Raw genomic sequence first — 25634 nt, forward strand, 5'->3', positions numbered from 1 at the left:
GGCCCCCCAGTCCGATCCTGCTCCTAAGCCCCTCCTAGCTACAAAGCACGCCACGGAGGTGGAGGGCGGGCGAGGACGCTTGTGTTTCTTTCTGCCAGCTCTGTGGTCTTGAGCAGGTTACTTAGCCCCCATATTCTTGGCCTTGCTTCACCTGTAAAATGGGGGTATAATAATAGTACTTCCCTCGTCGGGTTGTTATACAGCTTAAACGCATCGATACACATACAACATTGAACGGATGTGAGCTTATGGCAAGTGCTCTGGGAGTGTTCGCTGTTATTAGTAGTCGTCAGTGCCAAACAGAATGGCAGATGCAGCTGGAACAAAGGGGCAAAGCTTGTGGCCTGGAGGTCAGAGAGTTCAAGGGCAAGCTGTAGGTAGCCATCGACATATCTGAGATTTCCGCCCAGCAACTATGTTCAAATTGTTATGGAATAAATAACACACGAATTCCTTCTCTGCATTTATATTCTGTATGTTACATCCCATCCCATCACATCAGGTGAGAACACTGAGCAAATCAAGACAAGGCCCATGTCTCCTCGGACCCTCTCCTTCCCTCCTAGCTCTAGGCCCCTCCTATCCTCACAGGCACCCTTGTGGGTAGTATTGGGAGTTTGATGCTTTCTGTCCAGACTTTTCCTTCTGTCCATTGTCACTCATGTACACGCACCCAGATAACATATCTGGCTTGGTTTGCTTGTTTGTTTTATATTAAAACACACCATATACATCTGTCCATACACTTTTCCCACTGAGATATATCATTAGACATATCAAAACAGTATTATGTATATATATATATATATTTTTAAAGATTTTATTTATTGATTTTAGAGAGAGGAGAGAGAGAGAGAGAGGGAAAAGAGGTGGGTAGGGGTGGGAAGCATCAGCCCGTAGTAGTTGCTTCTCATATGTGCCTTGACCCGGCAAGCCCGGGGTTTTGAACCGGCAACCTCAGCACTCCAGGTTGATGCTTCATCCACTGCGTCATCGCAGGTCAGGCTAAAACAGTATTATATTTTTTAAACCCTGCTTCACGAAATGCCATCACAGATCACGGATATTTTTAGCTATTCCCCTTTTGTAGACACATTTTTTTCCCCAGCATTTTGCTGATGCAGATAATCCTGTAACACACATCCTCGTTCAAGTGTAAGGTGTTTCTTTAGGTTCAGTATCTCAGGAAATATACATTTAAATGTTTTAATACGCATTGTCACTGTCCCTCCTGAGGAGGCTGCACCGTACCAGTGTGACTCCCAGGTGTGTGCAGGGCTGTGGGTGTGGAGCCGTTCTGGGGGCGTCGGCAGTCCTCGGATACCAGGTGAACTTCCTGGTAGGAACTCCCCACCAACATCCTAACGGCTGCAGCCTGCCGTGATATAGCCTCACTTCCCGTTTCGGCTTTTCAGAATCCTTGAGCTCGATCTGATCGTCAGAGATGAGGATGGGAATATCTTGGACCCTGACAACACCAGCATCATCAGCTTGTTCCATGCACACGAGGAAGCAACCAATAAAATCACAGAGCGGATCAAAGAAGAAATGGTGAGCTTTGCAGACCAGGCTTCGGCCAAGTGAGGCAGACAGTGAGCACACCAGAAACTTAAAATTATAGGCTAATTAACCAGACTGTGTATTGTTCAAGGGGACATCTGTCCTATGGTCAGTAACCACACACATAGTTTATTGTATTTTTGTACTCGGATCTGTAATTCATTCTGCGTCCATCCTATAGGTAGTTTAATGCCGGCAAACTTCCCCCTTTCACAGATCTTTTATGTTCCAGCGAGGAGAAGAAAAGCAGTAAAAATTAATTAATTCATTCATTCCAGGTAGTGATAAGTTTCTAAAGGCAATAAACTAGGGTTCTGTGAATCAGAGTGATTCAGGGGCTATTTCAAAAGGTACCATGGAGAAAGGCCTTTCTCAGGAGGGACAACTGAGGTGACACTTGAATAATGTGAAGGCATCAGGCCTGGGAAGGTCTAGGGGCAAAGTGTTCTGTGCAGAGGGGAGAGCAAGTGTGAAGGCCCTGAGGCAGGACTGAGTTCTGAATGTTTAAGGAGTAGGAAGACCAGGATAGGTACTGCCACACTGTTTCCCAAAAGTTGCTGTCCAGTTCTGCATTCCTTGAGCAAGGTGTCAGAGTTCTAGTTCTATCTTCTTGTCAACACTTGGTGTGGTCGGTCCTTTAACTTGAGCCATTTTAATGATTGTGCACTGCTATCTCATTGTGGTTTAATTTGCAATTCTCCGGATAACTAGTGATGTTGAACATCTCTTTATGTGCTTGCTGGCTATTGTCATTTATATCTTTTTTGGGAGTGAAGTTTCTGTTTAAATATTTTGCCCATTATGGGAGTTGATGCTTTCTGCTCCTCCTTCCCTTCTCTCTCTCTCTCTCTCTCTCTCTGTCTCCTCTCTCTAAAATGAATAAATAAAATTATAAATAAATAAATAAAAATAATTTAGCCTGACTTGTGGTGGCGCAGTGGGTAAAAGCATCGACCTGGGACACTGAGGTCGCTGGTTCGAAACCCCGGGCTTCCCTGGTCAAAGCACATATGGGAGTTGATGCTTCCTGCTCCTCCCCCTTCTCTCTCTCTCTCTCTCTCTCTCTCTCTCTCTCTGTCTTCTCTCTCTCAAATGAATAAATAAAATCTATAAATAAATAAATAAAAATAAATATTTTGCCCATTTGAACTGGGCTGAAATTTTTTATCCTTGAGTTGTAAGATTTATTTGTTTGTTTGTTTATTCTGGATACAGATCTTTATCAGAGATATATTTTGCAAATATGTTTTCTTCTAGTCTGTGCCTGGACTAGGAGAAAATTTCATTTTCTTAAATGTGTCTTTTCAAAATCAAAAGCCGTTAGTTTTGACGGTTTATGTAAGCAATTCTTTTTCTTTTATAGTTTCTGCTTTTTTATGACACTAACTCTGTGAGGAAAGCTGGGTCAGTCATAGGAAACCAAGATGGGAAAATCAAGGCCAAGAGAGTCCAGGGGACTTGGCTCGGATTACAGAAACTTCTGGTGGTAGAGCTGGGAATAATGCTCAGAAAACTTTCAGCCTCGAAATCTACACGACTCCGAACGTCCCGGATCGTCTTCATGGCCTCCTGAGTGGTGCTGGGCTAATCTTCTCCATCTTCTTCTCTTCCTTCCCTCCCTCAGTCGAAAGACCAGCCGGATTACGGAATGTATTCCCGGATCTCCTCGTCCCCTACCCACAGCCTCTACGTCTTCGTGAGAAACTTCGTGTGCAGAATCGGGGAAGACGCTGAGCTCTTCATGTCTCTTTATGACCCCAACAAGCAAACCGTCATCAGGTAGGCGCACGGCTCTCTCTCTATGTCAGGACTGCCTGGCTTCTCTGCCGCCGCAGGCTGGGAGCTGGCGGAGCACAGGGCGTCTTCTCTTTCCATCATCGCTCGTGGAGAAACTGTCACCCAGAGGAGAAACTGAGCCTGAGAACATGAAATAACTTCTTTTAGGGTGCGGAAGTCAGGCGGAAGTATGACTTACCACCAAGTTTTTCCCGGAGTGGGGTGATGGCGACAAGGTTTTTGTAAAATAGTTTTGATGGCTGGGAAACAACCAGAAAGAACAAGATTCCAAAAGGTAGTAGTAGTAGCATCGGCTAGAATAAAAATAACTACTTTTAAAATGGGAAATGAGTGGTGACAACTCTGTATCCTCCACGGCAGCCACAGTCTAAGACTGTGGGCGCTGGGTTCACATCCTGGCATCACCGTTTGTCCTTTCTTAGCCTCGGGCAGGTAAGTCCTTCTTCTCAGCTCCAAGATTTCCATGTGCAAAATATGAATGCCAACCTCACAGAATCACTTCTTTCAAACTTTTAATGAGAAAAGTCTCATGAAGCCCAGGGCCTGGCCGATGCTACCTGTGCTCCAGCTGGAAGTGGCTATGGTCATTGCTACTTTAATTCATTGTTCTTGAGAACGAAGGAGGTGAGGGCACTTGTCGGTGCCTCACCTTTGGGACCCTCAGGGACAGACTTTGGCATACCTCTGGCCCCCATTGCTGTTCCCCTGGCCTCTGCTTGTGGCTCAGACAATCCTTCCTCCCAGGTGACTACTGCCTGTTCCCCTTAGTAGGGTTTTGGGCCGACACGTGGTCCTATACCTGAGGCCCTGGTTTATGCATTAGGATAGAGCTAGAGCACGATCTTCTGTGTTTATGGAGAAAGTGGTGTCCTCCCATCTTGGACATTGTGATGATGAAATGAGATCACGTACAGTACCTAGTGAACGTGGTGCTCAGGAAGTAATGGCTCTCTTGGAGACATCTGTGGGACATGGACGGGCTGTCCATCTAAGGAGTCTGAACTGAGGTCTGTACATGATCTCATTGAACTCTCATGGCTCTGTGCCATTTGGGTGACAATATGAGACCCATGGAAGTCAAGTGACTTTCCCATAGTCACACATTTTTATAAATGATAGAGCCTGAGATGTCTACCCAGGTCTACCTGGCTCCAAAGACAAGGTAGTTCTCTTGTTAGTCTGTCACCAAGGCACCTTTCCCTAAGAGTAACATCCAATATCCTGAAGGGTTTCAGCACTGTTATGGTGGAAAGTTATTCTTCGTAGCAAACCCAAATCCCTAATGTTAGAGAGCCAGCCCCGCCCACCTGGCTAGGCCTCGGTGGACATTGTAAACGAGTGGGCTTGCCCCCTAGGAACCGGCCTTGCCATGGCCTGTGCGCCTGTCTCCTTGCTGTTCCCATCACCTGCTCCCCAGGCACCTGTGACAAAGGTCCTGGAAGCATCAATAGGACCGTCCCTACCTCTTAGAAAACGTGAGGACTCCTCATGGCCGAAAGGGCAAGGGTGCTGGCCTACCGGCCCACCTAAGGGGTAGATGGCCTGGACCAGCTCTGGGGAGAGAGGCAACGGGTCAGCAAGATGGCAGCTCCATTCCCTGGTGCGTCACATGGATGCTGTGCTCAATGGGGCGTGCCTGGGAGACGCCTCGGACAGTGCGAGAGACACGGGGAGGTCCTCAGGAGAGTGAGGGACGAGGGAGAGCAGGACAAAAGGGGCAGAAGCCGAACAAGTAGAAAGCAAAGAAAGAAGGGAAGAAGCGTGATCCAGGCTGGCACAGGGGACCTGGGACACCCTGGCTACGTCAGTCTGACTGCCCATTCCCCGAGAAACACTCTTCCCCACTCCTGCCTGCCCTGATCAGCGCTGGCACACAGTGGGCCACGGGCAAGTTCAGGCATCCTCCGTGTGACTCAGATAGGATTGGGGGGGGGGGGGGGTTTGGCTGAGACGGACCTTTCAGTGTGGGGATGCAACAGGATCAGAGCCCAGAGGGTGCCTGAAGAGACCCGGTTTGGAAGATTCACGGTAAATGTGTGTAAGGGGGGCGGGAGGGGGGAATAAAGCAGTGACTCAGGCATCAGGCCAGTGGCAAGGATATTTCTAAAACGAGCTAGCAGGGGAGTTGGCACGGTTCTCCCCCGCTCTCTGAAGAGGGTGTCGTGTGGAGGAGGTCCCACCTGCCTCAGTGCCAGGCGGGCCCTCCGGATTTACCGCTCAGGTCTTCCTGGGCCAGGATGGATGGGGCCAGCTCAGCCCTCCAAATTGCTTTTCTTATTTATGATTCTATTTCCCCTAGAAGAAAATTGCTGGGGCCCGCTGTTTCGAACTAGCAGGGTAGTTCTCTGTGGGGCTTGCTACATGTAATGAAAGGTCCTGGGAAATTCCCGTGTATTTCACTGTGACAGTTCAGAAATAACCACTAGGAAATAACTTAAAAATTAGGGTTGGGTGGGGGGGGATGGAGCCTTCCTGGCTAGTTTGCTGCAGATTTCACTAAATTTTTAAAATCTTACTGGGGAAAAAAAAAATGGTGAATTGAATTTGATTGAGTTTTAACCATTGATTAACCCGGAGCGGTGATCATTTGATATCAGTTCCATTTCCCCCTTAAACTTTGCTCGGATTACTCTCATTAATCTTCTAGGGGTGAGAGGAGAGAGGAACAAGACACCGGCCAGAACAAATCTCTGCAAAGAAAGCAATTGCCCTTAACTTTGCTGAATTCTCATCATGCCTTCCTGGGGTGACTTGGTGTTCAAGCTTTATCTTGCTTCTTCCTAATTCAAGATAACGAGCATTTATTTAGCACCAACTATATGCTCCTGGATGGCATGGAAAACCTAACGACTTAACTTGGTGAACTGTACCCAGCTTCTCCTAAGTTAAAGAAGTGCTAGCTAGCCTGTCTTCTCGGCCCATGCAGGGTGGCGTATGGCTGCTTGAAGATGTGAAATGATTAATGATCCTATATCAGAACCATGTGACTGCCTCTCAGAAGACCCTTAAGTGGTTTTCAGTTGGCCGTATAGCATCAAGCCAAATCCTTGAATGGCCTACAAGACCTACATGGTCTGGCCTTTCTCTCTAATTTTTCTCTTATCGTTTTCCCCTGGGATCTGTTTTTTATTTTATTTTATTATTATATATTTATACATATGTTTCCAAGCATATATATTTTCGTTGATTTGACAGAGAGGAAGGGAAAGATAAAGAGAGAGAGAGAGAGAGAGAGAGAGAAGCATCAACTCATTGTCTGTTTTGCACATGTGCCCTGACTTTGGCTCAAGCCAGCGCCCTTGGGATTGAGCCAGCGACCCCGGGATTGAACCAGAGACCTCAGCGCTCTGGGGCACCACTTTACCCACTGCACTGCCAGCCAGGGCTGGGATCTGCTTTTCAGATGCATTCATTTCATTCTGCGTCGGGGCATTTGCACTCCTGCTTGCTTTGCCTGAAAAACTTCCCTTTTCCCACTCTTTTGTGGTGACCAACTTCATTTACATGTCAGGTCCTCAACAAAGACGTGCCGGACCTCGCAGACTAGGCCTGGCTCTACAGATACACATTCTCGCTACATCCCAACCACTTTTGGTATACCATATACCACAGTTGCATATAAACAGTTGCGACGACCCCCTTTAATTACCTACTTAAGTGCATCTCAGATAATGGCTATGGCGATGTTTCATTTAAGGAAACAGTCCTACCTCCAAGGGGTAATTAAAAATAATTCGAATCTTGACTCAGTCTCAAAGGGAAGTGGGATGGTAAGGGAAGGGTGAATACATTCTTTTTTGTGGGAGGGGAGGGGTTGCATTAAAAAAAAGTTTATTTAGTGCAAAACAGTTCTATTGTGACAGAGCACGGCTGTGAAAACAGCCAAGTACACCCTCTACGAATGGCCAATTGTACTAAAATCCTTTCCCCCTCATTTCTGCCCTCAGTAACCCCCCAGAGAACGTGCTGCTCTTCAAAACTATCAGGAAGCGGGCCCACTTTGCCTAGCTGATGTGGGAGGGAGAGAGGCTGTGACTGCACTCACGGCCGCCATCCTCTGCCCTGCTAGTCTAGCGTCTGTCCCCTTGCCGGGACTGTCACCTTTTGGTGGGAGGGACCACGTCTGTCTCCAACATGACTGTGTTCCCAGCGGCCAGCAGGGTGTGGGGCCGGCAGCAGGGGCGTGGTGAGTATTGTTACTGAATGAATGAACCCCGGGGAGTAACGGGTGGCCACTTCTCTCCCCACAGTGAGAACTACCTGGTGCGATGGGGCAGCAAGGGCTTCCCGAAGGAGATTGAGATGATCAACAACCTGAAGGTGGTCTTCACGGTGGGTGTGCGCTGTCTCTCGTCACTGCGGCCCGGCCGTTGGTCCGGAAGGGGTGCGGCTTCCACGCAGAGCCGGGTTCCGTGCTTTCTGCAGAACTCCGGAGCCGCTGGCGGGCCTGTGTGCCCTCTGGGAGCTGTTGAGAACAGGAGTCTTCTTCCTCTCTCTCTCTTCCTGCCACCTTCCCTCTTTCCCACTCGCCTGCCCACGGAGAACACGTGCAGAGCGCTGTGTGAACAAGCACCCACCTCTCCCAGCCACCATCTCGGTGACCTGGGCACAGCAACGAGGCTGCTTCTCTGGTGAATTCATGGCTAAGCCGAGTTCCTTTGAGTGGTTCAGACCTACAAACCTTTCTCAAATATGTCGGGGAAACCCAAAGTTCTTCCTAGAACATCGACCGCCTTGGTAACTTCTGAACGTAAGTCTTAGACGCCTTAGGAGCTTACAAGTCATCCTTCTTCAACCACCAGGACTCCCGGGGCAAGGCGTAGGTAGGCATGTTGAAATCAGTTGTTATTTGGCTGATTTATTTTAGGTTTTTTAGCTTCTAGAAAGAAGAAACAGTGGAAAGAAGGAAAGAAGGGTTATATTTTGCAGTCCCACACTTGTCCTGTTTCCATGATGTCTTCAGGCTGTACTCTCAAAACACCCAAGGATGTCTGTGTTGTCGGCAGGCCCCCTTGGGAGAAGAACGTCTGTGAGATTTTTTACTGCGTTACCTGAGCTAGCAAGGGAAATGAGTGAAGAGGAGCCGGGGAGGGAGCTGGGCATTGACCACACTGATGAGTTTGATCCAGGAATGTCCGACATGCTAAATTAACCTACCTTGCTCTACAATACTTTTCCAGTTCCAGCCCATTAAATGCAATGTCTAATGTTATGTCTCAATTAGACAGGAGTGCGGCTGATTTATTTTATTTATCATCTCCTAAAAAAAAAAAAAAAATGGGCCAGAGGAATAGGATCATAAGTCCTAATTGCTTGGAGAAAGTTTTCTTGGCTCATAGAAATGTGCCTGAGTCCTGCTTATCTATTATTAGTTAGGAGGAGGAGCCTATTTATTTTCTTGAGAAACAGGAGAGTCCCCTGGGGCTTCCTGATTAAACCTGGAGACAGATGTTGCATGAGAGGCAGAGGGACAGGGAATCAATCAGCGGTTCATTTCGCAGAGAGCCGACTCATGATGAAAACACGCGGGAAAGGGCATCGGTAAATTTGTGTCGCTCGGTATTAATGGGATCCCGCCTTCCTGGAATCCTGCCTGCACCCCCAGCTCTTCCTCCCACAGCAAATGCACTTGAGGGACCCTGGCTGACTGGGTCAGAAGACCGAAGCTTCCCTCTCTTAAAACGACGGGAGTCTTCCTTTCGGGGCTAGCTTCCTAGGTCACGGTGGCCTAGCTTCCTTTATTGAACGGAGGGCTATTCAGCGAGTACCTGCAGGTGTCAGCGCCGTGCTAGTTGCTGGGGCTACGGCGCTGAGTAAGCTGATAGGCCCCTGCTCTCACGGTGTGATGAGGGGAATTCAGAAAGTAAGTAAATAAATAAAGAAAGGGAATGTCAGAAGGCAATCTAGGCAATGTGGATAATTAAAACAGGGTGATGTGATGGTGTCTGACTGGGAGTTACTTTCGGTCAGGCGTCGAGGTGATGCCCGAGTTAGAGATGAGATGAGACTTGGCAGGCATGTGCCTCGCTGGCCTTATTCGTCTTGTCTCTGGACATTAGCTCTTTCCAGTGTCCTCTTTGGGGGCAGAGCCCGAGGAGCTGGCACGTGGGTCAGGCCGATGGCGGACTTGACCTCTGTCCGCTTTACAAGCACTCATCCCCCTCGGCCCTGTAGGAGGAGAGCGGCACATACCGCGGGGCTCCCAAAGACCTTGCCGAGTTTGGGGGTCACCGCCAGTGCATGGGAAATGAGACCGAACAACAGAGGGAGTAACTAATGGATTAGGAAATCGGGTGACATGGGTTTTAAGTTCCATCGCCCTGCCTCAACGTCCCCAGCACATCTGTGTTTTTAAGGCCAAAATAAAATGATTGGGAGACACCACAGATCAGAACACAGTTTTGAATGAGGTTTGCCCCGTTCACACGTCCTTCAGAGAAAACCCGTGCTCAGGCCTTTTGTTGTGCCCACAATAATCTGGTTCGTCCCCGTGCCAAGGGTCTCTGATGAGGCAGCTTTCAGAGGTCTGGTCTTCCTCTGAGCAAAGAGAAGAGGAGTGGAGTGGGGGCTTCCCTAGGGACCTTAGAGGTCTGTCTAGTGCATTAGCTGCTAGGGCTGCCATTACAGACTACCACAGAATGGATGGCTTAAATAACAGGAACTTACTTACTGACAGTTCTGGAGGCTGGACGTCCACAATTAAGGTGTCCACAGGGTGGTTTGCTTCAGAGGCCTCTCTCCTTGGCTTGCAGATGGCCATGTACTCCCCGTGTCTTCACACGGCCTTCCGTCTGCATGTCCATGTCCTAATCTCTTCTTCTAACGGCATATCAGATTAGGGCATACCCTATTGACCTCATATTAGCTTGATCACCTTATTTTTTGTTTGTTTCTTTAACAGACTGATTTTTTTTTTTTTAACAGACTGATTTTTTAAATTAAATCTGTGAATTAGTCACCTGTTTCCAAATACAGTCTCTTTCTGGGCACTGGGGGATTATAACTCCAGCATATGAATTTGAGGGGCACAAAATTTAGCCCATAACCTCTGGGAAGAAACCTTGCAGGTGCCGGGGCCCCTGCGGCTCTGGATTGCCTCTGAAAGACACCAGTCAAAGCGGTGGGAAGTCTAATGGCAGAAGAGAAGCAATTAGGGACGAAGGTCATTATAGAGGAAGCAAGCCTTGAGCCCCTAAGGATGGAAAGGCTTTGGCGGTGTAGAGGGAGGGGTGAGCGGTGCGCGTTTGAGGCGGAGGTGCGGACAGGGGGCTTAGGAAGAAAGATCCCGAGTTGAAAGTGAGCATTGTATGTTTGCAGAGCAATAAAGCAATCTTTGTGACAAAAACAGAGTCCGTGCAGAGAGTAGTGGGGGCTCAGTTGGATGGGACAGCTGGAAATATATCATGTCTAGGACTTTTTATGTTGGCAGTAAAAAGAGATTAGCACTAATGAGGTAGGAAATAGTGAACGGGTAACATTGTTGCGGTGTGTATGGGGGGGAGAAATGAAATAATGAAGGTGACTTCTAAAGATGGGCTTGTAGGGGACTTCAGGTGGATGGGAGGGAGGAGTCGGGCAGGCCAGGGAAGAGGCTGGTCAACCATTTCTCTGGATCTGAGATAACTGGGATCTCAAACTTAGTTGCCCATGGGCAAGGCAGGGAATGCAACTGCGTGGAGGGCCTTCCTTGGCCTGAAAGCCCCCTTATTCCTTACCTCCCCTCCCGGCCCGGCCCAGAGCAAGTGTCCATTCCTCCGGCCAGTGAAAGGACAGCGTGTGTCAGTCAGCATTCTCCAGAGAAACGGAGCCAATAGGATACGGGGGCAGGTGGGTTTATTTTAAGGATTTGGCTCATGTGATTATGGGGGTTGGCCAGTTTGAGATCTGTAAGGCTGGCCAGCAGGCTGGAAACTCAGGCAGGATTTCTACAGGGAAGTCTCAAAGCAGAATTCCTGCTCCTCTGGGAAACCCCAGTATTTGCTTTTAAGGGCTTCAACTAATTGGACAAGGCCCACCTACATTATGGAAGGTAATTTTTTTTTTAACCTAAAGTCAACTGACTGTAATGGCTAAGCAGACCTACAGAGTAGCCTCACAGCAATGTTTAGTGTTTGACCTAGCAACTAGGCACCATAGTCTAGCCAAGTGAATGCATACAATTTAACCATTTAGCCCCCAAGGAAGAAGGCAGGGACCACGCTGGGGCCATGTGTTGTCCCTTAGACTCTCTCCCCTTTTCCTCTCACACCAGTCACCGTGAGAGGCTGGGGATGACTTCTTTACCCCAAGCCCTGGCTCTGATGTGAGCTGACAGGCCGTACCCAGTGCATATGGCTGCATGATGCTTAACTTGGATTAATTCGGAGAAGAAGCGCTATTCCCCCGTGAGGCCAGCGTTCTTTCTCTGCTCTGACGCTGACAGCATGCCTTGATGTTCTTTCTCCGGCTGACTCCAGCTGGAAGGGGGCCCCAGGAACACTGATGCTTTTAGTTTTGGGCAGGGCTGTCGGATGCTGAGGTGGTCCAGGTGGGTCTTCCTCCTGCATGCCTTTCTGATGGTGAGAAAGATGTATTGTGGTAGTTAGACTTACAGACTTTGGTGTCAGAGTGACTAGACAATGACTCCAAGGACTAAAGGCACAACCTTGGGGAAGCTTCTTATCTTCTTGTGTCTCAGTTTCCCCGTCTATAAAATGGGAATGCAATAATAGTATCCACTTCTGAAAACTGTGAAGGACCAAATAAGATGCTGACACGAGCCAGTTGGCAGGTGAATGAGACATTCTTGCAGTTGACCGGTTACAGCATCCTCCTGGGCACTGCATGAGTGCATGCCCCTGTCCCCCTTGAAGTCAGCATGCTCACACAGCTTGCTTTGGCCCCTGAAGTGTAAGCCAAAGCGACGTGTAGCTCTTGTGGCTGGAATGCTTTAAGCGCCAGTAAATGGTTTGCAACATTCTTGCAGTTGACCGGTTACAGCATCCTCCTGGGCACTGCATGAGTGCATGCCCCTGCGGAGGGAAGCCTGGAAGCACCTGTGTGACAAGATCATCCATCACGCAGGGACCTTGTGTAAAGAAGTCAGGGAAGCGGAGTCCCCGCCCATCTGCACTGAACCTGCAGTCCGAGCCAGAGGAAACTTCTGTGTGTCATGAGCTCTGAGTGAGATATTGGTGTCACTTGGTGTCACAACCACCCAACCCTGAGTGATATACGTACATTCGATGCATAGTCAATGGGACCCTGGGATTTCCCCCTCTTCCCCTACCCTTCTCCTTGAGAGGGGCGGAGCAGTGATGAAACGGATGGAGTCTTTTGTAGCAAATGCTATTCTGGGGGTCTGTCGACGGACATACGGGGAATCCTGCCCATAGAAAGGACATTGCATTGCACATCTATCCTTCTCTTGCTGTCCGTTTGAGGTGGAAGAATTGGGACTGAACACCAGAGCCCTGCCATCCAGTTAGTTTCCTTTCCAACACTCGCTTTTCTCATCTGTGAAATGGGTGTGAGAGCTTGGTGTTCTACCCTAGGACCCGCTGTCTGCTTAGTGCCGAGCACGTCCTCCGGAACTTATGATCGCTTCGTTTCCTTTTCTACTTTTTTTTCATCAGACGCTCGGTGTGTAAACTGTTCCTTTCCTGCCTTACAGGATCTCGGAAACAAAGACCTCAACAGGGATAAAATTTACCTGATTTGTCAAATAGTCCGAGTTGGGAAGATGGATCTCAAGGATACCAACACCAAGAAGTGCACGCAGGGGCTGAGGCGGCCCTTCGGGGTGGCAGGTAACGACCCCCCGGCACCCATTAACTTTTACTGGAGCGCACACAGGAAACGGCTGCATTTAGAGAGGATTTCCTTCCCTCTCCTTCTTGTCGCTCCCCAACCACAAAAATGTTTATGCCGTACAGCCCCTAATGCCACATGTTTGGTGACCAAATCGAAATAATTGGTGACTCAGTCCAGATTTATGATGGAGACAGTGAATGATGGGGTCCTGGCGTCTGGGGCGGAGCAGCGGGAACAGGGCGCAGCGTGAGCAGGGGCCGCCTTGGCGCGCCGGCGCAGGGAGAAAGGAAGGACAGTACGGCGGGGATCTAATTACGAGAAGCAGATCATTAGAAAAAACAACACTCAGCACTGGAAATGCAGTTACACGGAGTGACTCACCCGCCGCACGTCTGAATTCCAGATGGAAGTGGACGTTTGGAGAGCTAGCCTGAGCCCGCGGGGCTGCTCGGGAGCAGCGCCCCCTGTCGGTTTCCCTCCGAGCCTGTGCTCTCGCACGGTGTCCAAGTCTTCATTCTTCTTGTCCCATTTTAAGGCTTTTGTTATATTTGACTGTAACTTATACTGTTATTTACCTAATAGATTTTCTCTTCATTAACCCACTTTACTTAAACCAAAGCACTTTTTTCTTTAAGAAAACAAATAGCTGTGGACACAGCAATTGAATATGCTATATCTTTTTATTAGATTCAAATATAAATTTATTTTTATCTTATTAAAATATAAATTTCGAGTCATGTACCATCTATGATCCGTGTGGACCATGTCTACACCCCATGTTCAGGTTCCTCACTTAGAACATTAGACTGTTCTAATCTATAGTCACAAACCAGCTGGCTCTCAACTAGTCTCCGGCCCTGCTTGCACAGTAGTGGAGTGGAAGGGTTAGCTTAGGCTGAGCTAGTTGTTTTTTGTTTGTTTGTTTGTTTGTTTGTTTTTTATCCTGGCATTATTGCTAGCTAGCTAGGTGATCATGGGCAAGCAATTTCCCCAGAGTCTTAGCGTCATTATCTGAAAAATGAGAGGCTTGGACCTGGTTGGTCCATGATCTGCTTTAAAATGCTCTGATTCCATCGGAGGGACAGTCCTGACATCACAGTGCTCCTGTCAAGGCAGTGAGGGTTCATCAGCCTTACCTCGAAATGTACGTCTGTCCCTCAGCTGTGATCTGCTCTCTCTTTTGGTTTCAGATGACAGCAGTCTGGTATAACAGGAAAGGTTCAGGGGTAGATTTCTTCAAGCGTAGCTGGATCCAGGAACTCAAATGAATTTTCCCCTCTCTATCTCTCAGCTCCTATGTCCTCTTATTCTGAAGATGGCTTTCTACTTAAGCTGGCAAAATACTGGCTAGCTGTTCCAAGCTTGCAGCCTACCAGCTTAGTAATCTGGCGGAAAGAGGCACCTTTCAGCAGAAACCTCAGGAGCTTAAACATAGTCGTACGGTCATCCCCAGAGCACTCCCTCTGGCCAGGAGGGTGTGGTCCTCTGGTCACCCGGGTCCTCCGAGTAACTCTGGAGCCAGAGGGAGATTGCTCCGCCCAGTCCCTGCTCCCTGGCAAGGGCCCAGGATGAGACTCAGAGAGAGTAGAGGTCGTTCAGGGTCACATAACACTTTCCGCTCCTCTCTCAGCTCCCTAGTCCCTGGCTGATTGTGACTCAAGCAATTTTAGCAGCTCCCTGACCAGGGCCCGCAGGGTTTGAGGCACATGATGTTACTGGGGTTTTCGCTCTACTTGACTAGCTTTTCTCGGCCCCCCCACCCACACCCCCAACATTGCTGTCTCCCTGCTCTAACGCAGGAGTTCTTCACCTTGGTTCTACGGACTATTAGTGACCGATTGAAGGAGAACTTTCTGAGGATCTGGGGTCCCCCTGGAATTGCAGCGTTCAAGGCTCCTATAGTTACGTGTCTGCGCCTCTGAGCACGTTTATGAAAAGAGGGCGACTAGACTTCATTGGGTTCTCAGACCCCACAGCCAGCCACCACTCTCAGGTTTTGTTAGGCACAGTCGACATGCAAGACAGAGGTGTCAAATCCAAAACTAACTGCTTAATTCCAAAGTCACTACCCTGACCCTTCTTGGCACCTGCTAAACCACATCGTCTTGGCTGGTTCCCCGGCCCGCTGAGCCCTGGCCCCCTTCGCCCAGAGGTTCGCCAGCTGCTGCGTGTATGGACACTCACGGTCTGTGCACCGTCTGGTGCCAGCTTGCTGGCCGTCTGAGACTTTCCTGACCCAGCCTTCTGCCCTACAGTCTCATCCCGTCGCCACCCCTTCCCGGGGGGCAGGAGGACCTAAACCGCCCCTTTCTCTTCTTCTTCTTCTAGTTATGGATATAACAGACATCATCAAGGGGAAGGCAGAGAGTGACGAAGAGAAGCAGCACTTCATTCCTTTTCACCCGTGAGAGATTTCTCCATTGGTTTCTGTTTTCTTAACCCACCCCCTTCATCACTGAGGGCCGCTTGAAAGCAGGGCGGGCCGGTTCTCTGCGTCGGTGACATGACATCCAGGTGGGGCCACCCAAAAGGAGGGCAGGATGAGAACGACAGTCTCGGGGGCCAGGGCACCTGAAAAAGAACCAGCTTGTTACCCATTCATTCATCAGCTGTTGTTTATTCAGCAGACTTTGATGGAAGGCTGGCAGAGGGCTGGGCGCTGTGCGGCCATGGGGGACGGAGTGGTGACAAGAGAGATGTGGCCCTGCTTTCACGAGCTTATATTTAGACGGGGGGATGAAACAGATAAGCAACCAAAGATGAACGCACTGGTTACAGGTGTGACAGGGACTTCAGAACTGAGAAGCAGCAGCCTCACAGGCACATATGACAGGGGACCCTAACCTGGATCTCATGGGTGACGTGTCCATGGCTGGAGAGAGGGGCTGGGGTGCAGGGTAAATGTCCTTTCCCTGCTCTCAAAGATGCCTGGGAGAACACAGGACTCCCAGTGTGAGAACATCGTCCTTCCTTTGTCCTCCCCCCAGGGACGGACCAAGAAGAATGGTGGTTTGTCACACAGGCAGTGAGATCAGCGACTCTGGTAGAGGAGCAGTCAAGTCTTTGCCACTTTGCTGAGCTAATAACCCATTTAAGGGCTTGGGAATCCTTCCTTCTTAAGAGTCTTCCCAGGAGTAACGAATGGCCTCTCCTGGTGGTACTGATGGGTATTCCCAAATTTCAGAGCCATGTTGCTTTGTGAGAAAGAGCCGTGCGCTTCTGGGGGACATATGTGCTCTCCGCAGTGGCACAGGTGGGCCCCCTTCCCACCCGAGGAGTAGGGAGGGTCTGGACAACTTCCTGGAGCACGTGGAACCACAAGATGGGGACCGCATGAGGGCCTCCTGTGAGCATTTGGTGCTCTCTTTTCCTTTCCAGGGTGACAGCTGAGAATGACTTTCTACACAGTCTGCTGGGCAAAGTCACGACCTTCAAGGGAGACAGTGGAGGGCAAGGTACAGTGCCAAGTCACCAAGTGGACCGGGCCTGACCCAGGCTGGGGACCTGTTGGTTCTTCAACAGACAGATCAAAAATCTGAACCCTGGGAAAGACAGCCTTCTTTCCAGACAGACCATTGCAAAGAAAGGGAGCATGTGATCTATAGAAATGGCAAACACATCTCCCGGAGCTGGGAGGCATGTCCCAGTGCCCAAAGGCAGGGAGGAACTCATATATCCCGACTGTCTTTTATATGACAGGCACTTGAATATGTTTCCTTATTTGATTTCGTCCACCCCACTGTTCTGGGAGATAGATGGTATCCCCCCCACTTTACAAAGGTTGGACTTAGGAAGGCGGGATCCCTGACAGAAGCTGGCACTGCTAAAAGCAGCCAGGGGGATGCCAACCTGGAGATGTCTGCTTCCAGTATTCTCCTGCAGAAAGAGACCGAGGGAGAGCTGGTGGGAGGGAGGGCGGACAGAACACCTCGAAGATGTTGGTTCTTCACGGTGAGCCTCCCCCCTTCCAGGCCTCTGGGTGACCATGAAGATGCTCGTGGGTGACATCATTCAGATCCGCAAGGACTACCCACACCTGGTGGACAGGACCACTGTGGTAGCCAGGAAGCTGGGCTTCCCAGAGATCATCATGCCAGGTCTGGCCCTTCCCTGGGGCGGGCGGTGGTCCGGCTGGTTGAATCCTTTCTTTTTACAGAATCAACTCCTTCCTTTTCTACTGCTTTATTCTATCTAATCCTCCCTGAAAGTAACCGCTGGAAACAATTTTTGTATTATACAGAAATCGTCTTGGCCCTGGCCGGTTGGCTCAGTGGTAGAGCGTCGGCCTGGCGTGCGGGGGACCTGGGTTCGATTCCCGGCCAGGGCACATAGGAGAAGCGCCCATCTGCTTCTCCACCCCTCCCCCTCTCCTTCCTCTCTGTCTCTCTCTTCCCTTTCCGCAGCCGAGGCTCCATTGGAGCAAAGATGGCCCGGGCGCTGGGGATGGCTCCTTGGCCTCTGCCCCAGGCGCTAGAGTGGCTCTGGTCGCGACAGAGCGACGCCCCTGAGGGGCAGAGCATCGCCCCCTGGTGGGCAGAGCGTCGCCCCCTGGTGGGCGTGCCGGGTGGATCCCAGTCGGGCGCATGCGGGAGTCTGTCTGACTGTCTCTCCCCGTTTCCAGCTTCAGAAAAAAAAAAAAAGAAAGAAAGAAATCGTCTTTACGTTCACAAAATGAACACAAACACATAAATATACACATGCACTTTCCCCTCACAAATGGGATTGTACTTTATATGCTTTGTATACTGTTACTTTATGTACTGTATATGGTGTTCTGCAACTTGGTTCATCACTCAATAATTTATCATGGTCATCCTTCCTCCTTTACTACATATAGACTAAGTCCATTCTTTTGGGGAGAAGAATATGGTCGTTCTCTTAAATTTTTAAACGATCTTTGTATTACCGAAGGACTCCATGCTCATAAAATGTTGGAATCGCTCAAAAGGGTATAAAGTGAAACATTAAAAGCTCCCTCAGATCCCCTTCGTCTCCAGAAGTAACCACGACTATTAACATTTTCCAAATGTGCATGGAATAGAAGGAAAACAACTGAGATTATATACGGTCCTTTTGAAGCTTCCCTTTTTGTCTTAAACCCATGTCTTGGACTTGTGTCCACACCTGTCCTCACTAACCGTCCCCTTCCTTTGCCAGTTTCGTGGTGGCCCGCTGGGGGCCAGCACTGTAAATTTCTCCATGCATGCTTCCCCTGAGGCCTCAATAGCTAGTGATTCCCCTTGGGAGTTTCAGTTCTTCTTGCCCCCATTCCTGAAGACCTTTCTCACATCGTCCCTGACCCCGTGTTCCTTGGACACGTGAAGAGTCACTCCGCTCCCATACAGTGAAAGATCTGTAAATGTCCATGGTGGTTGTGACTGGGCCAAGATCTGTTCAATGGAGCTTTTCTTTGCCTTCCCAGAAGGTGTCACTAGAGGATGCAAATTAAATGATTTTAATGGAGAGAAATGCAAGTCCAGTTTTGACTCTCCTATGGCCCTCGCTTTGCAACTGACTTCCTAGCGTCCCTTCATCCCCCTTGTTACCTACTTCTCCAGCCTCCCTGAAGAGGTGAAGCACCTCTTCCACGCAGTTCTGATTTCAGTTTCATTAGCAGACATCAAGGTGGCGGGGGGGGGGGGGGCGCAGCCGCTCACTCCCCCATCCTTCTCGCCCGGTAGTCTATGTGTCTCTCCAGCTGCACAGACTCCAGCTCTTGTCTCTGTCTCCCTCTGCCTCAGGGGACATCAGAAACGACATCTACATCACTCTCCTCCAAGGCGACTTTGACAAGTACAACAAGACCACACAGAGGAACGTGGAAGTGATCATGTGTGTGTGCGCGGAGGATGGCAAAACGTTGTCTGTAAGGAACCCTGCTGTTGCTCTGGGTGACAAGGCCCCCCTCGGGTGACTCTGCTAATGGGGACCTGCTTTTCCCACCCCCGATTCCGCTCCCGAAATGCCAGCTGCCTCTGGGATGGTGTTGAGTGATGTGATCTACACCTTGGAGCCTGGTTAGCACAGGAGCCTGTAATAAGACTTGTGTTGTTATTTCTTTGCACCAAAGCAGTTTTTCAGCATCTATTCCTTTCCTTCCATGACCCCATTTTCTTCTCTTCTTTTTTTCCTTTTTCTTTTCTTTTTGCTTGGCTTCACCTCCTAGGTTAGCTTTTTGCAGTTAAAATGATGTTCTCATTGGAACATGAGCTGGTTTATGTGGGCAAAGTTCATGGCAAGACAAAGGATCAATACAGAGCCTTGGGCTGGTGGAGACTCAGGATGTGCTCAAAACAGACATTCCCTACGGTTCCTCTAACTCCCTGCGCTCGGCCAGAAATTCTGGTGGAAAGCCTTTTTTTGTAAATTGGTCTCCAGAGGGCCAGCACAGCCTTGTCAGGAATGCAAAGCACATCGCTATAAATATTTATACAGCATATGTCCTGTACAATATTTGTCCTGTGTGTTTACATTTATTTACTTATATTTCCTGTAAGATTGTCAGCAGTTGTGTCCAGCGTGTGGGAGGGTTTTGCGTCTCAATTTCTTCTCCTTCCGGAAAACTTAGCCGAAAACAAGAGAATCACTCAGAGGAAGTTTCAGCTGCGTGGGCAAGTATTCGTGTTAGGTGGTCAGAGAGCACAGTAGGAGGGGGGCAGGAGCACTGCTAAGTCGTCTGCTGCAGCCTGAGGCGGGGGGCACAGGCAGACGCTGCTCTCGGTAACTAGCCTCACGCAGACATCACAGCACGCCAGGCGCTGTGATCAGGCTGAGGCACCACCGCTGTTAACCCCCGTGTGGTCTCAGCCCCTGTCGGCTGAAACAGCTCTCCCAGGGTCAGGACCTCAGCGTAAGGCAGAGGGGAGTTTTGATTCCAGGTTTCCAGCCCTCTGAAACTCCCCACTTATCATGCCTATATATTTAAAAAACAATCCAATTCATTTCTCATCTTTTTTTTTTTTTTTTTTTTTTTCTGAAGCTAGAAACAGGGAGGCAGTCAGACAGACTCCCGCCTACGCCTGACCGGGATCCACCCGGCACGCCCACCAGCGGGCGATGCTCTGCCCCTCCGGGGCGTCGCTCTGTTGCGACCAGAGCCACTCTAGCGCTTGAGGCAGAGGCCATGGAGCCATCCCCAGCGCCCGGGCCATCTTTGCTCCAATGGAGCCTTGGCTGTGGGAGGGGAAGAGAGAGACAGAGAGGAAGGAGAGGGGGAGGGGAGGAGAAGCAGATGGGCACTTCTCCTGTGTGCCCTGGCCAGGAATCGAACCCAGGACCTCCACAGCCAGGCCGACGCTCTACCACTGAGCCAACTGGCCAGGACCCATTTCTCATCTTTAAGCAAGGCTAATAACAAATTCTGTCAAATTCTGGGGAGATTCACGATTTTTTTTTAATTATTGATTTTTTTTTTTTTAAGAAAGATAGAGAGAGAAAGCATAAGGGGGGGGGGGAGTGGGAAGCATCAACTTGTTATATAGTTTCCTCTCGTATGTATATGCCTTGACCTGGCAAGCCCAGGGTTTCGAACCGGTGACCTTAGCGTTCTTGGTCGACACTTTATCCACTGTGCCACCACAGGTCAGGCTTTTTTTTTTTTTTTTTTAATTTTAACGAAATCCCCACCATGGCCTTTCTGTTGATAAAGACTGGCCCTCGTTAATTAATATAGAGTTGAGCAACATCCGAGCATTCAACTCGTCCTCTTTTTGTGGGATTCTGAAACTTGACTGAAAAATAAAAGCAATGAGACCCCGTGCTCACAGGAACGCAAAGGAAGCGCAGAGCGTTTTCCTCTGCGAGGGAATTTGCATTTCACAAATGTGTAGGCCATGGCTTTGAAGTTATTTTTATCCAGCTACCTGTCAGAGAAACTTCTAAACCTCGGCTTCATTTTGTAAAAAAAAAACACCGATGCGCTCGCTCGCCTTCCGTGTTCGCCGAGGGCCAATGAGAGGAAACAGTTAACAGGAAAGCAGGACTCTCCTCTCGTCCCTGGACCATCCTGGGTCCCGCCTGGAGGCCTACCCCACCCCCTGAACCGGCGCACTGATCACACGCCAGTGTACGAGCAGGTGCGCCGGGGGCTGGAGTGGAGAGGAAACTGTAGGTCGTGGTGATAATTTGCAGTTTCATCTATTAGGGAAGTTATGGGGGAGTTCAGTTGACTGACTATTGAAAATTGCTGAGGAAGCCTGTGGGAGGCTTTCCTTTCTCTCTTCGCAGAAATAAATATTACTGCCTAATTAAGTGTCAGGCAGCACACTTAAACACGGAAACCCTCCTGCCTGACTCTGATGGGCTCCGGTGGGAGCAGCCCCTTTGAGGGATATCGGCTTCTCCTCCGGCTCCAGGGGCACGCTGCCCTTGGCAAAGCAGGACCAGGGGACAGAGGACGTTATATTTGTCCTTGGCCCATGCCGGGTTCCCGGCGACCTTGCTCAGGAAGGGCCAAAGCAGAGCAGCTAACAGGGCGGGCTCTGGGATCGAACAGACAGGGTTCAAATCCAAGCCTCTCCGATGAGCTGTGTGATCTTGGGCAAGTTTATTTGTCTATAAAAGAGAAATAAGCATCTCTTTCTCATGGGGTTGCAGGTTAAGCAAAATAAGGCATCTGGTATGCAGTAAATACCCTGTAACAGGAACGAGGATAGCATTAAGAAAAGGCAGACCGACAACACAGTGAAGCCCCGGACAGGAATCGAGAAGGCTTCAAACGTGCAGCTCACGGCGGATGCCTGGAGCAAGTTCACAGAGAATCAGAAAGGCTTGGGTGCCAGGCTGAGAAAGCTCTGCTGCTCAGAGACCCGCTAGCTTGTGGTGGCAGAGGTGGGGCATGGGGGCAGTGTGGTACAGTGGTTAAGACGATGTCCTCCGGAGCCGGGCAGCCGGGCTCAAAGCCCAGCTCAGCCCAGATTAGCAGGACGACCTTGAACAAGTTATGTAATCTCTCTGTACCTCAGATGCTGTGTCTGACAGTGAGACCAGCCAGGGCCACCTTCCTCTTGTGAATATCAAATGAGGTAAATCTACACGACAGGTGTTCGTTGTAGTTAACCATCTTTACTCTAAAGCAGTGGTTCTCAACCTTTCTAATGCCGTGACCCCGCAACACAGTTTCTCATGTTGCGGTGACCCCAAACCAAAAAATAATTTTGGTGGCTACTTCATAACTGTAATTTTGCTACAGTTATGATTCGGAATGTAAATACCTGCTATGCATTATGTATTTTCCGATGGCTTTAGGCGACCCGCTGGGGTCGCGACCCACAGGTTGAGAACCGCTGCTCTAAAGGTAAGTAAGAGTGGTCTCCAGGCTTGATCCCTGTCTCGTGGATGCTGATCGGCCTCTCCCCATGACGCGGCCTTATCGTGTAACACACTTCCTGGCTCCCCAAGTGCGCGTTCACACCTGTAGTGTCGTTTGTGCCTCGGGTGCAGGGCGTGTGTGCTGAGCCTGCCTTTCCTCCTGCTGAAGTGTGTCTGCGAAGCCCAAGTCAGCATGAAAGCCCCCAGGCTTCCTGATCCCTGCTCCGCTGAACTGAAGCCAACTAGAAGCTCCTAACTGTTAACTGGGGGTCGCGGGGGGCAGGCAATGAGGAGTACCATTGATCGGGCTTACTTGACACAGATACGAATCTTTATATTTTCCCTAAAACGGGGCCCAGTCCCCGATCACCATGCTCTCCAGACACACGTGGTGACGTGCACTTGACCCCTGCTGCGCTGAGGGTCTTGGGCCTTTCTCAGCACCAGGCTGAGTCTTTTCTCTAGCCCGAGGCAGTCAGAAATTTTCATCATCAGGACGGTTTTGTGGGATTCAGCTGCCCGCCCTACAGCAATTGGACTTTCCCCAGGGATGGATGTACATATTTTCAGATTTTCTGAGCTCGAAGGGATTCACAGAAACGCTAGGCCCATCAATGTCACTATATATACGTCTTTGGAGGCAGGAAGGCATCTGGGCTGTTCTAGAAGGAACACTGGACGAAGAGTAGAGGGTCTGAGACGTAGTCCCAGCTCTGCCACTTTTTCGGCAAGTGTCTTAACCTCTCAGGGCCTCAGTTTACTCAGTTGTGAAATGGGGACAATGTCGGGAATCACCAGAGGGGGGGTTATGGGGAAGAAGCGAGGTCGTGCATGGGACGGACGTAGCATGACGCTCGACCAGAAGCACCCTGAATGGTTAGGAACACCTGGGCAGTGGCAGCGTGCTGCCGGTGTGCTGCCTGGGGCGTTCTGGAAGGCTCCATCCCAGTGAAAACTCGGAGAGAGTCGTGTGCCTTGCCTTACTTCCAGTTCACTGGTTTATCCATTTCGGTTTTTTTAAGAGGTAAGCTCTGAAAGGATACTATATCGTTATTTTCAAATAAATTCCATCTGGCTGCTGAATCATCAACTGAGCTCATTCTTTCCCCATAGCTCGGACGTGAAGAGGGAGCTTCCGCGAGAGGGGCAGGCTAATTTGGTTCACCAGGGGTCTCGGCCTGCCCACATGTGGCCGGCATCGGTCATTCAACCTTGGGCGGGGGGGCGGGGAGCAGTTGGTGTCAAGGATCTATTAGAGAATCTGATAGAATCTGGCAAGAGGCATGGGATCTCTCACTGTAAAAAAAGTGCCCCGAGGCACATGGTTTTGCAATCTTCGGGTTTGGAGCTACAGGACCAATCCCCACATCTCCAAGTCTTTTCAGACTTGAGGTTAAAATGTGCTGGTCTGGTATAAAAAACACACTTAGGCCCCTTCTGGGCAATCCTAGCTCAGATCATTTTTTTTTGGTGGCCAAATAGCTAGAATGAAGAGACAAAGAACTAGGGGCTGGCATATTCTATTAGAAGGTAATTCCTTGTTACATGGAGGGTGATTTTTATGATGAAGAATAAACATCCTCTACAGGTGCACTGGTTCTGTGCTCACTCCGTTCAGAATGTCCTTCCGCATTTCTGCTCAGAGCCTACTTGGGGGCCTTCTTCAAGATCTCCAACTGTCATCACCTCTAAAATGTCCTCCCTGGGCCCTCAACTGGAACTTAAGCATCTCTTCTTTGTGCCTCATAGTCGTAAATACCCATGTCTGTCATCACATTGCTTTGCCTAGTGATTTGTCTGCTCCTCTAATGATCCCTCCACCAATCTGTGAGCCCCCACATTGGGTTTAATATCTGACTCGTGCTCGTCACCCGGAGCTGAGCACGGGCCTGGAACCTAGAAGGCGCTCCGTAGCTGTGGGCCCCCTCGGCCCCCTCTGCCTGTGCGTCTGTCTGAGGCCCGCGCTCCGCCCTCCCCCGCCCCCGCTCCCACCGGCACTTTGGGGGTGAGGGCGTCAGAAATCCATCAGCAGGAGCTGCTGCTTCACTGATCCGAGCCCGTTTGTAAACTTTGTGCACAGTCAGACTCGGGAAACAAATAGGATTAATAAGACTGGCAGCATGCAGTCATTCCAGGACCGGTTACCATTTACAATACGGCGGCCACATCAGCCCTGCGCGCTCCAGTGGCTTCCAGAATGCGAGTAATAGAATTTCTGTAGTTAAGCAGCTGTCACTCTCGGGGCTGGGGACACTCGTGTATAAATCTGTAATGTAGAAGGGCTGGGAAAGGCAGGGTTTTCCCAAGTCCTACGGCCAGCCTAGCCCTGGGGACCAAAATGACCCAGGCACAGATACGGGGCAGTTCTGCTGAATTTTCTCTTTGTTTTTCCTGCGTCAGAATGCAATTTGTGTGGGAGCAGGAGACAAGCCCATGAACGAATATCGGTCAGTGGTGTACTATCAAGTCAAACAGCCGCGGTGGATGGAAACAGTCAAGGTAATAATAATAATAATGATAATAATTAATACTAACAGCAGCAAGCACGTATCTAGGGGCTCTGAGGCACCTCCCTAAGATCCGAAGCAATACCCCAGCAAGCATCCAGTGGTGTGTCGGGCGGTGCCGATGGTGGCCCAGTGGGTGAGCATTCTGGTTCTCTTGACCACCCTTCCCCTGCCTAGGGCCTAGCCGCCGGGGAATCGTCAGATGGTCCTCTTGCGGACGGCTCCCGGCCCAGCCGCTGGGTCGTTCTGCTCTGCTGCGAGCAGTGACAGAGCTTGTGAGCACAAATGTGAGGCTAGAAAAGGCCACATAACACCTGGAAGATGACCTATCATCAGGAGGGAACCTCAGACAGACATGGCATTCATCACAAACGTTCACGTTACCAGAGTGTCACACTGAGCAGAAGGCAATGCCGTGTGTTGGAAGCCGAGTTTGGAATGACTTTGGTGAACAGTGGAGTCTGATCACAGCTTCCGGTGGCTCTGCCTTGTCACTAGTAGCAGTCTTGACTTACCCTGTGCTATGAACCCAAACTCAAGGTGCTCACAGCACTTGCTTTTCAGAGATAGCTGTTCCAATCTCAGAGGTTCTTGCTTACGCCCACAGATTCCTGTTTTCCCCGGTGGGTCTCCCTGCACTCCCTTTCTTCAAAAGGAGGAGCTGCCCAA

At 49.9% G+C, this 25634-nt stretch overlaps 1 protein-coding gene across 2 annotated transcripts in view; it reads left to right on the forward strand.

Annotated features, from left to right (window-relative positions):
* DOCK2 (dedicator of cytokinesis 2) overlaps window positions 1-25634 on the forward strand; it is a 401087-nt gene that overhangs the window by 37650 nt on the left and 337803 nt on the right. For both annotated transcript variants that reach the window (XM_066342684.1, XM_066342685.1), the window contains exons 7-15: window positions 1416-1551; window positions 3185-3339; window positions 7608-7689; window positions 13010-13145; window positions 15478-15553; window positions 16528-16604; window positions 17121-17246; window positions 18891-19015; window positions 24859-24957. In XM_066342684.1, the coding sequence (XP_066198781.1) occupies window positions 1416-1551; window positions 3185-3339; window positions 7608-7689; window positions 13010-13145; window positions 15478-15553; window positions 16528-16604; window positions 17121-17246; window positions 18891-19015; window positions 24859-24957 (1012 nt within the window). The remainder of the gene's footprint in view (window positions 1-1415; window positions 1552-3184; window positions 3340-7607; window positions 7690-13009; window positions 13146-15477; window positions 15554-16527; window positions 16605-17120; window positions 17247-18890; window positions 19016-24858; window positions 24958-25634) is intronic.

This window comes from Saccopteryx leptura, chromosome 6, assembly GCF_036850995.1.
Source record: "Saccopteryx leptura isolate mSacLep1 chromosome 6, mSacLep1_pri_phased_curated, whole genome shotgun sequence".
NCBI classification, from domain to species: domain Eukaryota; kingdom Metazoa; phylum Chordata; class Mammalia; order Chiroptera; family Emballonuridae; genus Saccopteryx; species Saccopteryx leptura.